The sequence below is a fragment of the Scyliorhinus canicula genome, chromosome 3 (genome assembly GCF_902713615.1).
Source record: "Scyliorhinus canicula chromosome 3, sScyCan1.1, whole genome shotgun sequence".
In the NCBI taxonomy this organism is placed as follows: domain Eukaryota; kingdom Metazoa; phylum Chordata; class Chondrichthyes; order Carcharhiniformes; family Scyliorhinidae; genus Scyliorhinus; species Scyliorhinus canicula.
The window spans coordinates 113956482-113974157 of NC_052148.1; the positions used below are offsets into that span (position 1 = coordinate 113956482).

The 17676-nt window shown below is 47.1% G+C and overlaps 1 protein-coding gene across 2 annotated transcripts in view; it reads right to left on the minus strand.

Annotated features, from left to right (window-relative positions):
- Nucleotides 1-17676, minus strand: part of tusc3 (tumor suppressor candidate 3) — a 627392-nt gene that overhangs the window by 239537 nt on the left and 370179 nt on the right. For both annotated transcript variants that reach the window (XM_038791119.1, XM_038791118.1), the window contains exon 7: nucleotides 4105-4168. In XM_038791119.1, the coding sequence (XP_038647047.1) occupies nucleotides 4105-4168 (64 nt within the window). The remainder of the gene's footprint in view (nucleotides 1-4104; nucleotides 4169-17676) is intronic.

Below are 17676 nucleotides of genomic sequence, written 5' to 3' on the forward strand. Positions count from 1 at the left end.
AATCCAGAATTAAATACCTACCCTACCCTTTCCTAAGCCTTGTTTGATCCCCAATCTTTGAATGCGTTTCCTGCAGAAAAGCTACGTCTGCCTTTAGGTTCCTAAGATGTACAAATACAGAAGTCCTCTTGACCGGCTCATTCAACCCTCTCAAATTTCATGTGATCAGCAGCCCCCCCCCCCCCCCCCCCCCCCCCCCCGGTCACATACCTATCCCAACCCCATCAACACTCCAACCACCTGCTCACTCCCCACTGCACTTCTGGGAACTAATGGCCCCCACCCATGAAACCTACCATCCTAACCCCACTGATTCCCTTCCCCCCCCACTCAAACACTGTCCCAGTGCAAACAACCGCACCAACCCAGAAACAAAGAAAAGAGCAACAACACATCCCCCACATACGAACAAAGGACAATGGCTTCCAGAGAAAACAAACCAAATGGAACATAAAACGAACACCGCCTCCAAACTTCAATGTCCTTCTTCTCCTGCCAGTCCATTTTCCCTGACAAACTCCATCGCTTTCCTCGGTGACCCAAAATAAAGTTCAAGACCATTATAAATCATCCATGGGTGCGCCGGGTAAAGCATTCCAAATTTCATCCCCTTCTTAAAGAGGATAGCCTTCACCTTCTGAAACCCCGCTCTTCTCTTGGCCAGCTCCGCACCCAGGTCCTGATACACTCAAGAGTTTGTTCCCCTCCCAGGTACATTGCCTCATGTGCCTGGACCACCTCAGGATCTGCTCCTTATCCAGGAACCTGTGCAGCCGCACCACCATCGCCCTAGGCTGCTCTCTCCGCTGCGCTTCCTCATCAGTGCCCTGCATGCCCGGTCCATCTCCAAGGGTCGCTCAAATGTTCCCTCTCCCATCAGCTTCTCAAACATCCGAGCCACATAAGAGCCAGCATCCGCTCCCTCGCTGCCCTCCGGCAGCCCACAATCCTCAGGTTCTGCCTCCAGGACCGGTTCTCCAAGTGCTCCATCATCTCCGGCAGCCGCCTCCGAGTTCCCTGCGTCACCCCCAACTCAGCCGCCATCGAGGTGAGCTGCTCCTCGTGCTCCCCCACCGTCTCCTCTACTGTCTGGATAGCTGGTTCTGAGCCTCCAGCCTCGTATCCAGGCGGTCGATCCCCATCTTAAATCGGATCCCCCACCCTCGCCAGGTCCTCCAGAGTCTCATTCTTCTGCTGGGTGAACTTCTCATTCAAGAAGTCCACCAACTGCTCCGTCGACCATTGAGATGGGAGGGCCGGTCCCTGACCCTCCGCCATCTTCCCCTGTGTCGCAGGTACAGTTTCTCGCTCCAACTGCTCCTTTCTTTAAAAACCACTCCTGGTCCACGATTCCATCCACCAGTGAGACACCCTCTCCTTCCACCACTCCTGCGCCTTTTTCCTCAACACATCGTTAGCTGGGGAAAAGGTCCAAAAACGCCACGAGTGGGAGCTACCAAATGTGCGACCACTCGCGCCATGGCTGCCACCGGAAATCCTATCCATATTTTTTAAGGATCCTGTTCCTTAGTAAACACCGATACAGATTACTGATTAAGTATTCTAGCCCTGCCCCTCTGAGCATATATCACCCTCTTTGCCCCAAAAGGACCATCTTGCATCTTACTTCCAATCAACTATTTACATGTTGGTGGAAAATGCTAGGGTTCCCTTTCATGTTAACAGCCATTCCCCTCTCATATTTTCTGTAACTGGCAGTCTTATTTCCCTTATCTATTCCCATCTCAACTTATTATATCTGGACTGATTCTTGGCTCAATAATAGGTGGCACAGTAGCACAGTGGTTAGCACTGTTGCTTCACAGCACCAGGGGCCCAGGTTCGATTCCCGGCTTGGATCACTGTGTGGAGGCTGCACGTTTCCCCATGACTGTGTGGAGTCTGCACGTTTTCCCATGCCTGCGTGGGTTTCCGCCGGGTGCTCTGGTTTCCTCCCACAAGCCCTGAAAGACTTGCTAGTTAGGTGAATTGGATATTCTGAATTCTCCCTCAGTGCACCGGAGTGTGATGACTAGGGGATTTTCACAGTAACTTGATTGCAGTGTTAATGTAAGCCTACTTGTGACACTAATAAAGAATGTTATTCATGCATAATCTATCTTTAATGAGTAATTTTTTTCTATCGCCATTGTCATCCAAGCATGATTCCCTTACAATTCGTCCTTGTTGGAATGTACCTCAAACATATCCTCCTTTCACAATCTGAAACATAAAACTGAAAATACCAGACAATCTCAGCAGGTCTGACAGGTAACAGTTTGAGCCTGAATGACTCTTTGTTTTTAACGTTCCTGATAATCAACTGTGGGACACGTGGTGTCACCATGATGCAACCACTGATCTCGCAAGTCTAGGATTTGTTCTGATTAGGTAAGAGGACACAAAACAGAAACCTATGAGGCCTTTCTTTAAATATGGAGATCAGTTTCTCATGGTATCACTGCTCCCAGTGAGGTGCATACATGCAAGGCTTTTTATTTCATTTGAATTTTTTGCGCAGCCATAAAGGAGGAATAGCAGAGTGAAAGTTTGTGTCTCCTCTGTCCCAGGTTTGCCCAAGTGCTGGTTTCTTTGGTCCCCAGCTGTGACTTTCTGCTGTTATACATTGTGCTCCCTTTGCCAGTCAGGTCTTGCATCCCACTGGGTATCGGTGGAAGATTGACTGATGGACACGTACATCTGTCCTGGGAGCTTAAAATTCTCACGTTTCACACTGTCAAGAACAAAGTCAGGGAGATAATACTTCATCTCTGCAATACACTGGAGGCCATGGTTGAACCGCCGGCACGCTATTACTTAAAAAAGGATGGATGCAATGAAGAAGTGCACTGCGGATTCACTAGGGCATTACCAAGGAGGAAAATATATAGTTATGATGAGTGACCTGAAAAAATGATTGGAATTAGCATAGTCCTTTTTTCCCAGTTGACGTTGAATTTCGGTGAGGGTCCTAAAACAGGAATTTCCATATTCAAGGCCTGTTTCAGACAATCACACAGGACTTTTGAAAGCTGCCTTTGGGGAGCATTGGGCACAAGAAAATGCAGCCCAAAAGTGGTCTCTCTATCTTAAAATATTTATCCAGAATCCCTGAGTGATCTTGGAGCCGGAAGGGACAAATGAAGAAGAAAAGGAGAGTAAGACTATGGAGTCTGCAAGAAAAAAATGTGCATATATAAATCTATTACATCAGTTGCCAAAATATAATATTTTAAAATATTAGTAATTAAAATAAATAACCGAAAAATATAAACTTTTGAATTTGAAGGGTCATTTTTTTATAGATCCCCAAAATTGTAATTTCTTTGATGCCTACAAAATTGATGTGGAGATGCCGGCGTTGGATTGGGGTCAGCACAGTAAGAAGTCTTACAACACCAGGTTAAAGTCCAACAGGTTTGTTTCAAACACAAGCTTTCGGAGAACTGCTCCTTCCTTAATTGATTCACCTGAGGAAGGAGCAGTTCTCTGAAAGCTTGTGTTTGAAACAAACCTGTTGGACTTTAACCTGGTGTTGTAAGACTTCTTACTGTATAAAACTGATACCGTTAGTTTACAGAACTTCTGTTTTATTAATAATGGTAGCATTTCACTCACAATTTAATCAGTTCTCACCGAGTTCACTACCAACTGATTTTTGAATCCATTCTGAGCCAAGAAACCTTAATGCGTAAAATGACAGAACGGGTCATTCAGACAGTGAATGGAACCTCCACTGGGAGGAACACAATTGAATAATGCGAATTTAGAGGAAGCTGAGATGTATTCTCTATAGCTTTCACATATAGTTCTCTGAGCAAATGTGCTGCAAGTTAAGCAGCACAAAATGTAATGCCCAAGTTAAGCAGAGGAAAAAAAATCAGTGGTGTGTTTAAAATAACTAACAATAAGCAATAACTTAAAATATCAGCAATAATTCACTACAAATGTTTATTTTAATTTTTATCCTATAATGCAGCTTCCTTTTTCTATTTAGGCACACATTTCAAAGTCCATAATTTTAATTTTCTTTCCAAGTAGAAATAAGCTTTCAGATGCTTTAAGGTTACCTTGTTACTTAATGTCAGATATTTTAAAGGATACTTAGCAGAAGTATGATGTGTGACTCCGCAACAAATTGAGCTTGGCTGCTTCCATGGATGTAACTCTGTGGAAATAATGAATTAAAATGTGATAAAAATGAGTTCAACTGTCCGATAAAAAATAATAATAAACAAATGTTTTATCTATTTTTGATACTTCCATTTCTAGTTTACAACTTCAAAAATAAACAGGTTGCTTTCTGAAATGCATGAAATATGAATTTTGGCCAATGATCGTATTCTTATGGGAATTGCAAGAATAAGGTTTTTTCACTGCAATTAATTAAGATCTAAGATCCTGACAAGCGTTTTGCACCCTAATGGTCAAGGCAGAGATTCAAATCCTTGGTTTGACTCCATTTGAACCATGCCTAGCCAGACAGGCATGTTTTAAGATTCATGTATGGTTGATGCATAAATGCCTCAGAGGAGAAATTTATTCTTCACTGCAAGATACACCTTCAAACACTATGAAGCAAAATATGGCAACAGTGCACGTGTTTGTCCCAAATGGTTTTACATTTTTAAGACAGAAATATAAAGTTTATCAAACCAATAGTTGGAAAATAGCACCACTGAATAGAAGCATACTTGGAAGTAAAAAATTAGTATTTTTAAAAAATATGCATAATTAATTTTCTTTGGAACAAATGTTTTAAATAAACATTGCAGCAAAAATCCTAAAAAGTTGCCATTTTTCCAAAATAAATATACGGCGGCATTCTCTTGCGGATAGCGATGAGGACTACCAGGAGATACAGCAGAATTTAGATTGTTTGGAGATTTGGGCGGCGAGATGGCAGATGGAGTTTAATCCGGACAAATGTGAGGTAATGCATTTTGGAAAGTTATATACAGGTAGGGAATATACAGTGAATGGTAGAACCCTCAAGAGCATTGACAGTCAGAGAGATCTTGGTGTACAGGTCCACAGGTCACTGAAAGGGGCAACACAGGTGGAGAAGGTAGTCAAGAAGGCATGCGGCATGTTTGCCTTCATTGGCCGGGGCATTGAGTATAAGAATTGGCAAGTCATGTTGCAGCTTTATAGAACCTTAGTTGGGCCACACTTAGATTATAATGTTCAATTCTGGTCGCCACACTACCAGAAGGATGTGGAGGCTTTAGAGAGGGTGCAGAAGAGATTTACCAGGATGTTGCCTGGTATGGAGAACGTTAGCTATGAGGAGAGGTTGAATAAACTCAGTTTGTTCTCACTGCAACGAAGGAGGTTGAGGGGGCAACCTGATGGAGGTCTACAAAATTATGAGGGGCAGAGACAGAGTGGATAGTCAGAGACTTTTTCCCAGGGTAGAGGGGTCAATTACTAGGGGGCATAGATTTAAGATGCGAGGGCAAGGTTTAGAGGTAGGTTTTTTTACACAAGAGGATAGTGGGTGCCTGGAACTCGCTGCTGGAGGAGGTGGTGGAACCAGGGACGATAGTGACTTTTAAGGGGGATCTTGACCAAAACATGAATAGGATGGAATAGAGGGATATGGACCCTGGAGTTGTAGAAGATTTTAGTTCAGATGGGCAGCATGGTCAGCGCAGGCTTGGAGGGCCGAAGGGCCTGTTCCTGTGTTGTACATTTCTCTCTGTCCCCCTTTTCAAACAGCAGATTTGAATTACTTCCAGAAAGCAATTATCTCTTTTAAGTTAAGAAGGAGTTTGGAAACAGCTTTTAAAATGAAGATATAGGTACATTTCTTTCAACCTGTGCAGTTCAAAACCAGTCCAAATGCACAGCGAAAGTAAAACCCACAGAGCCACAGCCCAGCTCCACCCACACAATGACATCACTGAAGCCATGTAAGAAGACAAAAACAATTCGAAAGGGTCACTTCCCCAGCCACAAGAGAACACAGCAGAAGCCAGGACTGGATGGTGAACAAGTAGCTTGACAAAGCAGAGACAATAGAAGGTTTGCAAGAGGTGGTGTGAACATAGTATAATTGTGGAACCTGACATGATTTTGGTTAATATTGCTGAGGAACAGTATGTCAATTGGAAATAGGAGAGGGCCCAGGATAGATCTTTGTGCCTCTTCACTGTGGAAGTCTGAAGTTAAACACCGTCAACAAACGTTCAGACTCAAGGTTTAATATTTTCATCTCCCTTTCTCTTTTGTTTTGTGCCAATATCCTTTCCACTTTTCAAGTCCCCTGAGATGTAATGTGAGGAAGCATTATTAAAAAAATACTCTATGCATATAAATATTATTGTAGAAGTATGTTATTGCAATTGCCTATGTTATGTTGATTGAAACAGATGTCTGAGAACCAGACTCTTTCTTTCAGTACACCCACTGTCCTTTTTGTGAAGTTTAAACATAAATTAGTCATATTAATTATACACAATCTCAAATGTAACAAAACGAATTGGGGGGAGCAGGCTTTTCCATTTATTATAATGTAGCATGGGGAACCTTTGCACTGATATGTTGATATTTGCGATGCTTCTTTATTATCCTATAGTCTCATGTTTTGTACAGTCTGGATAACTATTGTGATGTTACAAACTTCTGCTCCAACAATGTCACAAGTGGGGGACTCTGCAACTGCAGTTACTGAGCTCCCAAGAATGCCACGAGCGAGAACGTACAATGAAGAACTCGATTGACCTCAAGTGGGATTCTCCAATCGCCGGGTGGACGCAGCCGGAGAATCCCGGCCAAAATTTTTTAAATCTATAGATTACAATTACCGAATGTTCATTCTAACCAATACTACTGTTGTCTCAATCGCAAAACAAGAATCATTATTCCAGCTTTCTTCAGTTTCAGGAGTAACATGTTTCAGAAGGAAAATTTGCATTTATTTTATAAATGAAGCATGCAGACATTTTTCCTTGTAAATTCAAAACAATGTTTTGTTCAGAATTTTGATTAGATATATCAAAATGCACTTCTGGTTCTGCATTTTGGTGATAAATAGCTTGGATAACTATTGGCTTACTTTCTGGATAAATTAAATGAACACAAGTAGAAGTTTGATATTATTACAGCATGTAGAATGTAACAGGCTGTATGTTTTTTTCTTAATGTATTTACATAATTGTAAATGTTACTTTAAAAAAACGAAATAAAACATAAATGAGATAACTCTGAAATTCCAAATTTATTCCACTCTTGGGGAAGACCTTAATAATTGAATTCTTCCTCACAGAATACATTCTCCATTTTACAGTTCCCTACTGAATAACCTATTTCTTTTGTCTTGAAGCTTTCATTAAAAATTAATAATTAAGCCATCTTACAGGTATATATCTTCATGGGAATTAAAATGTCAAAGTACTCTCTGTCCTGCTGACTGAACAGTTTCAGTTATTTATTTTCATGTGTGCCATGAACCATCATCTACTGGGAGATTGCCTGAGACTTCCAAAATGGATTGCTCCCAGGAGCTCCTATTACCCAACAGAAAGAAATGCTCAGCTTTTTCCCCTACACTGGTGTAATTCCAAACTACTGTTCTGCTCACTTGGTAATTAAATGTATTTTATAAAAAAATGCCTTTTACTGCTCTTTCTTGTAATAATAAATGTATCAAACATTGTGCAACTGAAGACGAGTCACTTCTCCAAGAATTCACATCACATTCTGCTGTACTTCCAACGAGGAAGAAATTATTTTCTTTTTATACAATGACTGATTTCACAATGTACTTAGAGGATGAATTTTCACTGGGTTTTTTTGCTGATCTACTGTAACTTTTGTGGACGATTTATTTTCATTTTCAGAGGCTTTGTGGCACTGCAGCCCAAGTGGCAGTTCTTGGGCAGAAATTTCACCCCGAGTTTATATTTTGCAGATAATATTGTTCTTTCCAATAAATCACAGTTGTCCATGATCCCAAATGTTTGAATTCCTCAGAAATTCAAATTCAGTAACTGCATTAAATGATGCAGGCTTTTGAAAGTGATCAGGAAAATCGCTAGCACAGTAGTAAACAACATGGATTGGATCAAATGGCATGTGTCAATGTTGTAATTTCCATACCATGATATAAAACCGAGGCCCATTGCACAACTGTTTCACAAATTGTTGCACAGAAATTAGATAACAATAACACATATCATGCAATATAGAATTAGCTTTGGAATGAATCATGAATTGGTTCAATCAGAGAGATTTAACAACAAGGATGACAATTTAACACCACTGAGGTATTGCTTAACCAGGAATCAATATAGGTCAGTAAACATAGGATGATGGGTGAATGGTGCGAGTTTGGGCATGGACAGCATCATTTTGGCTGACTCCAGGTTAGAACACCGGAGGATAGAACACCGGAGGCAAGGCACGGGACTGCTGGAAGAGTCAAGGCGACAAATAACAGGCAGCACGGTAGCACAGGGGGCAGCACAGTAGCACAGTGGTTAGCACAGTTGCATCACAGCTCCAGGGTCCCAGGTTCGATTCCCGGCTTGGGTCACTGTCTGTACGGAGTTTGCACGTTCCCCAGTGTCTCCGTGGGTTTCCTCCGGGTGCTCCGGATTCCTCCCACAGTCCAAACATGTGTCGGATAGGTGGATTTGCATGCTAAATTTCTCCTTAGTGTCCAAAAAGGTTAAGTGGGGTCACTGGGTTACAGAAATAGGGTGGAGGCGTGGGCTTGAGCAGGGTTCTCTTTCCAAGGACCGGTGCAGACTCAATGGGCCAAATGACCTCTTTCAGCACTGTAAATTCTATGATAACGAAGGCCTAAATGAGGCTTTCAGCAGAAATTCAGGTGGGGCAGAGATAATCTTTGTTACAGAGATAGAAACAGGCATTCTTACTGATGATGCAAATATGTAGTTGGATGTTTACCTTTGGGTCAAGTATAATTTATGTCCTCTCCTGGGAGTGGAATGGCAGAGGGCATAAAATTGGGTGGCAAGCAGTGGTACTATGCTTATCACATAGCCTCACTAAGAGTATTTTACCAGTGGCCATGGAAGTGCTTACAGCCCCCTCACCCATAGGTCAATGAGGCCTGTAAGGGTTCTTCCTTTATTACATAATAATACTCTTTATTGTCACAAGTAGGCTTACATTAACACTGCAATGAAGTTACTGTGAAAAGCCCCTAGTCACCACATTCCAGCACCTGTTTGGGTACACTGAGGGAGAATTCAGAATGTCCAAATTACCTATTAGCACGGCTTTCGAGACTTGTGGGAGGAAACCGGAAGAAATCCACGCAGACACGGGGAGAATGTGCAGACTCCGCACAGACAGTGACCCAAGCCGGGAATCAAACCTGGGGCCCTGGCGCTGTGAAGCCATAGTAATAACCACTGTGCAACTATTATTTCCCCTTTCGTTTTGCCATGGGGTCACCATAGGCGGGATCGGAGGGAAGGGGACTATTTTGGTTGTGGTTTCCTCAAGCCCCTCCTGACTAGTTACCTTTCCAAGTATTTGAGAATAAAACAGAGCTAGTAAAATTTCCCAAAATTCACTAGACTCTGGGGTAGTCCCAGCGGATTGGAAATTGGCAAACGTGACACCACTGTTTAAAAAAGGAGGTAGGCAGAAAGCGGGTAATTATAGGCCAGTGAGCTTAACTTCGGTAGTAGGGAAGATGCTGGAATCTATCATCAAGGAAGGAATAGCGAGGCATTTGGATGAAAATTGTCCCATTGGGCAGATGCAGCATGGGTCCATAAAGGGCAGGTCATGTCTAACTAATTTAGTGGAATTTTTTGAGGACATTACCAGTGCCATAGATAATGGGGAGCCAATGGATGTGGTATCTGGATTTCCAGAAAGCCTTTAACAAGGCGCCACACAAAAGGTTGTTGCATAAGATAAAGATGCATGGCGTTAAGGGTAAAGTAGCAGCATGGATAGAGGATTGGTTAATTAATAGAAAGCAAAGAGTGGGGATTAATGGGTGTTTATCTGGTTGGCAATCAGAAGCTAGTGGTGTCCCTCAGGGATCAGTGTTGGGCCCACAATTGTTCACAATTTACATAGATGATTTGGAGTTGGGGACCAAGGGCAATGTGTCCAAGTTTGCAGATGACACTAAGGTGAGTGGTAAAGCAAAAAGTGCAGAGGATACTGGAAGTCTGCAGAGGGATTTGGATAGGTTAAGTGAATGGGCTAGGGTCTGGCAGATGGAATACAATGTCGACAAATGTGAGGTTTTCCATTTTGGTAGGAATAACAGCAAACAGGATTATTATTTAAACAATAAAATATGAAAACATGCTGCTGTGCAGAGAGACCTGGGTGTGCTAGTGCATGAGTCGCAAAAAGTTGGTTTACAGGTGCAACCGGTGATTAAGAAGGCAAACGGAGTTTTGTCCTTCATTGCTGGAGGGATAGAGTTTAAGACAAGGGAGGTTATGCTGCAATTGTATAAGGTGTTCGTGAGCCCACACCTGGAGTATTGTGTTCAGTTTTGGTCTCCTAACCTGAGTAAAGACGTACTGGCGCTGGAGGGTGTGCAGAGGAGATTCACTAGGTTAATTCCAGAGCTGAAGGGGTTGGATTACGAGGAGAGGTTGAGTAGACTGGGACAGAATTCGTTGGAATTTAGAAGGATGAGGGGGGATCTTATAGAAACATTTAAAATTATGAAGGGAATAGATAGGATAGATGTGGGCAGGTTGTTCCCACTGGCGGGTGACAGCAGAACTAGGGGGCATAGCTTCAAAATAAGGGGAAGTAGATTTAGGACTGAGTTGAGGAGGAACTTCTTCACCCAAAGGGTTGTGAATCTATGGAATTCCTTGCCCAGTGAAGCAGTTGAGGCTCCTTCATTAAATGTTTTTAAGATAAAGATAGATAGTTTTTTAAGAATAAAGGGATTAAGGGTTATGGTGTTCAGGTCGGAAAGTGGAGTTGAGTCCACAAAAGATCAGCCATGATCTCATTGAATGGCGGAGCAGGCCCGAGGGGCCAGATGGCCTACTCCAAGTTCTTATGTTCTAAAATACATATATGTTCTGTGTGCATCCTTGTGAACGGTGACACTACAGAACACAACACATTGGCCCTGGTTCGGCATCGGGGTGTGCACCCTGCTGACATGTTGGCCTTTCACCCCATGCAGCAATGGTAGCCTTCTTCCTAGTCGCCACAGCCCTGGGGGATACACTGCAGCTGTATGATTGGGCGCTGCTCGAGGAGAAGGAGGAAGCTGCAGCAGCGGAGTGGGCAGCAAAGGGGCAGATGCCAGCCGCCCAAGTTGGAGAACCAGCCAACCATCAGGCCTAGGAGGAGAGGTGCCAAGGAAGCACTGCATGAGGCCTCGGAAGACTCTGAGCTGATCAGGGAGACAGTGCGACATATCTGCCAGATAATGGCACATCTGGCACTGTAGAGTATGGGGGAGGACATCCGTTCTCGGTGGCCATCAAGGTGACAGTCGCCCTGAATGTCGATGCGACGGGGACCTTCAGGTGCCGAGTAGGGACCTGTCCAGGATCTCAAAGACCTTGGTGCACAGGTGCATCTGCGCCATCATGGAGGCCCTATATGCCCAGGCAGCTCAATACATCCACTTCAATGTGGACTGAGCCATCCAGGATGCCCGAGCAGCAGATTTCACGGCCATCGAAGGGATGCCCCGGGTCCAGGGGGTGATCAAGGGGATGCATGTCCCCCTCCAGCACCTGTGGATAACAATCCACTCCACACAAACCAAAAGAGGTTCCACTCGATGAACGTGCAGATGATATGTGACCATCAGATGAGTATCACACACGTCTGTGCCCGGCACCTGGCAGTGTGCACGACTCCTTCATCCTGGCACACTAGACGATTCCTGACATATTCGAGACACCCGCCTCAGCTGGGGCGCTGGCTCCTGGGTGACAGGGGTTATCCACTACGGTCGTGGCTGCAGACGCCTATCTGGAGGCCAGAAATCAACACTGAGACCCGCTATGGCGTCAATACAGAGACCAGGATATGAGCAGAGCTATCCCCTGAGGCTCCCCACCACCTGGCACTGACTGTCCTGGAGACCTGCTCTGGGCTCGACAAGGGTCCGCAAGCTCGTGGCCATGGAGCACAGGGAGTGGACCATCTCCATCTGGGAATGTGCTACATCACCCATTGACTGTGCCACTACCTTCTGGGTCTGTGTCACATCGGCCAATGACTGCGCCATCTCCCTCTGGGATTGGGCCACCTCCCTCTGTGCCAGCGCTACATCGGCCTGCCAGGTGCCCTGGCCATTGAGGCTATCCACCCCTGGCCTTCATTCGTCGGATTGTCTAACACTGTTGTTTTATGTGTTCCCCCATCCAGGAGACGGCGCATATCCACAGGGAGCGGGAGAAGACAGGCGGGGGACCACCGGACCTGTGGCCTCACACTGTGACAGAACAGAGGGCCCTGGATGATGTTGGCGGCCTGAAGGACCTGAAGGACCGAGGTGGAGCTTAGCCGCGGGTGAGCGGATGAGACCCTGCTGACACGTGTGTCAATCCCCCTCCTCCCGAACACCACCCTCACCCCCACACCATCCTCCCCCCCACACCACCATCACGCGCATAACACCCTCACCCCCACACCACCCTCACCCGATACCACCCCCACTCCCACCCCCCCCACTCCCACCCCCATCACCCCTGCACTACGGTCTAATCATGCATCTTGTCTTGTGTCTTGCTGGTGATGGGCTGGGTCCATCTGGTGTCCCCGTCCCTAGCCAGTGCCACTGCCGGAGCCCCCCGGTGAGTCGAGCACTGATAACAAGAGCAGCCCGGACACCAGCCCTCCATCCAAGACTCAGGATACCCCGGAGATTGGGTCGGTGGATGACACAGATTTCCTGTCACATCTGTCTCCAACACCCTCCACCATCCTAGAGACACCTCGGTTGGCCACTTTAGTGTCATTTACCCTCTTCCTCCAACACATCGCCCTTCTGCTGTGCGATGTTGTGGAGGTCACAGCAGGCCACCACATTGTGGGTGATCCTCCCAGCAACATACTGGAGGGCCTCTCTAGAGCAGTCCAGGCATCTGAACCGCATCTGCAAGATGCCGAAGCACTGCCCAATCACGGACCTGGTCACAGGATGGGCACCGTTTTAACGGGTCTCTGCATCAGTCTGTGGCCTCTGGATATTGACCGCAGTGGGCAGCCAATGCAGCCCAGCAGCCAACCCCTCAGCCAGGGGGTGGCGCCTCAAAGAGGCCATCAACCGTCTAATGTGCCACCATAAATGATTCGTGCACACTGCCTGGGTATCGGGTGCAGACATGTTTGATGCGCATCTGATAGTTACACACCAACTCACAGTCATCGAATGGAACCCCTTTCGGTCTGTGAAGATTGGCCTGTCATCTGCATGTGCTCATAGGGTGACACCCATCGGTCACCCCCTGGGCCCGGGGCATCTCGGTGATGGTGGCGAACCCCGCTGCTCCAGCACCCTGGTAGCCTTGGTCCACGTTGAAATGGGTGTATTGTGCCGATTGGGCACATAGGGCCTCTGTGAAAGCGCGTTTGCACTTGTGTACTGAGCTCTGTGAGATTCAGGAGATGCCCACTCGGCATCTGGATGGACCCCATGGCGTAGAGATTCAGGGTGACCATCACCTTGACTGCCAGTGGGAGCGGGTTCCCCCCTCCAATTCTCCCGTGGTGCCAGGTGCATCATGATCTGGCAGATATGAAATCCGGTCCCCCTGCTCAGCTGGATTCTTTAACAGCATGCCCAGTTTTTTAACAGAGAATACAGACACTGCCACTGCACACAAGGCCACATGCACCGCCTCCTTTGCACCTCCTCCTCCTCTTGCTCCTCGGCCTGTTGGGCGGCCGGCTCTCTATCCTCAACAGCTGCATCCTGTTCTTCTCGGCCAGGCTCCGCTTCCTCCTCTTTGAGCAGCTCCAGCTCGTACAGCCGCAAAGCATCATCCAAGGCTGCGGCGACTAGGAAGAAGGCCACCATTACTGGTTGTAATCCAATATCCAATGTCTGCAGGGGGTAAAAGGCCGATATGTTAGCAAGGTGTGTTCTCCCGTGCCCAACCAGATCCACTGGGCTACACGGTGGCCCCCTTTGGCACTGCAGTCACTGCATGTCCAGCACCATGGGGGCGTCTAGCTCTGGTGCTTGTTCCTGCTGCCAGTGGTACCATCGGATGACGCTGCCCTTGCCAACGATAAGCTCCACGTCCCATGTAGTCACGCCCTGTAGGAGCTACTGTGGCCGTTTCCCTTTGGCGGACTGTGTGATGCCTCACGCCGGTTTGGGGAGGGGGGAGGGGTGGGGTGGAGGGTGGGGGCTGGGGTGGGGGCACCCATATGGCTGTTGGCATTCTGCAGAACCAGAGGCATGGTGGGAGTCAATGGGGTGCGCAGTAAGATGGCTGCCTTCAGGTCGCAGCAATGGTGATCTGTGCCTGGACACCGCCCCAGTCCTGTGGAGGGTCAGTCCAGCACATCTCCCATCAACGCACCTCCCCGGCCCTGGAAGGCCCGTCCACCCCCAGCCAGCCCGGCCCGTGTCAGGGCTGGCAGCCCACGGGTGCGCCTATGCACGTCCTACCTCCTCTCTCTCCCTCATCAGCCACGCACCTATTAATCAATTTTTAAAAGCACAAAAGAACGTCACCGCCGGGATCCCCCCCGCCAGTGCACTTGGAGAATTGTGGTGGCCCCGGAGAATATTAAGTCCGTCCCGCTAATGATATGCGAACCTGTTTTTACTGTGCATGCAGAGTGGAACGCATTGACTCCGCCTTCGAGGCACTGGAGAATTGTGATTTAGTGTGAACCCGCCGTCCGCCACAATTTCGGCAACCAAAAGGTTTCTCCACCCAATCTCCTTTCCCGATTTCGGCATCGACTGATGGAGAATCCCGCCCCAGGTATTCAGCATTTCCATAAACAGGATGGTCCATGTCAACCTAGTGAAAGGTGCATAATATCAGGCCTGTCACTACAAAGGAGCAGTCAATAACAATGACACAGTTCTGCTGCTATGTCATTGCCTTGTTAAAAGCCAACCATAAACATTTTGCTTTGCTGTTTTTTTGATTAAACAAAATAGATGAAAGTTACCTTGAAAAAAACGCAAAGAAAGCAAATAAAACATACTAACTACTAAAGAATGAGGTGATTTTAGAGGCAAGTACTGTTATATATAATTTATCCTCAGAATTTGTAGAGCTTCCTCAAGGAGCGTTGTAAACTATTTTGTTTTTGACATGGTGGGATAAAAACAGCTAAAATGCATCTCCTATCAATGAATGTCATATAAAGATTGAAGAATCTATTCTCTGCTGATCCTATGGATACCAACCTTAACAGAGGTTCCTCTTAAAACAATTGGGATTGGGTAAATCAGTGAAGAGGGTCTGCTGGCTCACAGTATTACAGTTGTCCCTTCTCCAAATGAGACACCAAAATAAAGTAGAGTTCCAGAAACAAGTATTTCCAACAAAAAAACAAAATCCTGGATTTTGTTCCTTTGTCAACACTTCCCATTTCTTGCACCTACCCCTGGAATGCTTTTGCCTTTTAAGTGAACAGTCAGCATAGATTAAAATATTATGAAAAAAAGATTATTAACCAAATAATCAGCTCCACTGAACAAATTATATGGTTTCTTACACCATAAGTAAATATAAGCATGTCTATACAGATCTAACACAATTTAGCTGCGTTCAAAGCACCGTGGGCGCGATTCTCCACAACGGCCGACGCCGGCGTGAAACCTGGAGTGTTTCATGATGGCATCGGAGGCCACTCCTCGCCCCCTATCCCCCCACCGGGGGCTAGGAGCGGTGTTGCGGGGAAGTCGGCCGCCGGACCTTGGCGCGGTGCGCCGAGAATGACGCAGCCGGCGGCGTCTAAGTGACATCAGCCGCGCATGCGCAGGTTGGCCGGCTCCAACCCGCGCATGCGCGGTTGCCGTCTTCCCCTCCGCTGCCCCACAAGACGTGGCGGCTTGATCTTGCGGGGCGGCGGAGGGGGAAAGAGTGCTTCGAGCAAAACGCGACACGCCATTTTTGGGGGGGGGGGGGTGGGAGAATCGCGGGGTGTGCCAGAGCGGCCCTCCCGCGATTCTCTCACCCGGCCTGGGGAGCGGAGAATCACGCCCCATATTTTGTTACTCCTAAAATTTTCTGGCATAAGATTAATTTCATTATACCAGTACCTATTTGATTGTTTTGCTCATTCTAATATTCTGCTGCCATGCACTTTACCATCCATCATATTTAAAACTGTAAAGGTATTCAATAATTTGCCACCATCAGCACAATTGCGTCAGCATCTTGGAACGTCTTGAAACATAAAAGAGTCTAAAAATAGAAAAGTTGAAAATACAATAATCAAAAAACCTGCAACATTAAATTTGTTTCTTCTAGTAAAATAAGTGTCAAATCACACTGGTCATTTTCTGCTTTGCCACTTGATTGCTGAATACCATTTAATTTGAATTCCCAAAATATATTTCTTGTAGTTTTAATTAACTTTTGATTTATTTTTCTTCGTGTAACATATTGTAATACAATCATTATACCCTGGGCGCGATTCTCCGAGGCCGTGCCGGAGTGAACTAGCCATCGTGCACTCCGTCGAGTTTAACGACTGTGCGGAACGGCCCCGATCGCGACCTATTCTGGCCCCGGGAATGGGCTAGCATTGGGGCCGTGCGGAACACGGGGGGGGGCATGGCGTTAAATGCGCGTCGTCAGCGTGCGACGACCGAATGACGTCGCGCCACGTCCTAAAAGGTGCGATCTGGGCAAAGAAAGACCCGCAGCAGAAGAGGGAGGAAAATGACGGAACCACGGAGAGCAGCGCCGAGGTTCCGAGATGCCGACCTTGAGACCCTCCTAGATGAGGTGGAGCATCGCAGGGGCATCCTCTGCCCAAGATGAGGGCATCGCCACCCTTCCAGCGCTGTGCGACGGGCATGGCGTGAGGTGGGCACGGCTGTCAGTGCTGTGGGGCAGACCTCTCGGTCCGGGGAGCAATGCCGCAAGAAGCTCCACGACCTCACCCGGGCTGCCAGCGTGAGTGCCACGAGGGTGCCCCCGGGTCACAACCAACCCCTCCATGTCCCTCATCACCCACCCCACCCCCCCTCCCCCCCGTGGGCACGAGGGTGAGTGGAGGGTGGTGAACAACGTTGTCACAGACCCACATGTGCGCTGCGACCCCCTGGAGAGAGGCCATAGTGTGGCTGCAACTTTCCCCCCACCCTGCATTAATGTAGCCTAGATCTGAACGCCCTGATGATACCCGCCTAATTGTAATGCTCTATCCATGCGCCCCACCCTACAGGAAAAGACTGTACACAACAGCTGGGAGCGCAACAGAACCGGAGGGGTTTACCCATTATCCACCCCCTGACAGTGTTTGAGCAGAGGGCACTGGACCTCGCTGGGGGATCCGCCACCCGGGAGGTTGCGCAATGCGAGGTTGGAGGCGCAGAAGCAAGTGAGACAGCCCCCCCCCCCCCAGCCCATCCTCTGTCCCCTCACACTCTGCGCACTGGACCACCCGTCCACTGTCCCCTCACACTCTGCCCACTGGACCACCCGACACCCGGCCGAGTGTGTCTAACTAACCCCGTATCATTCTGTTCAACAGGGCCAGCCAACG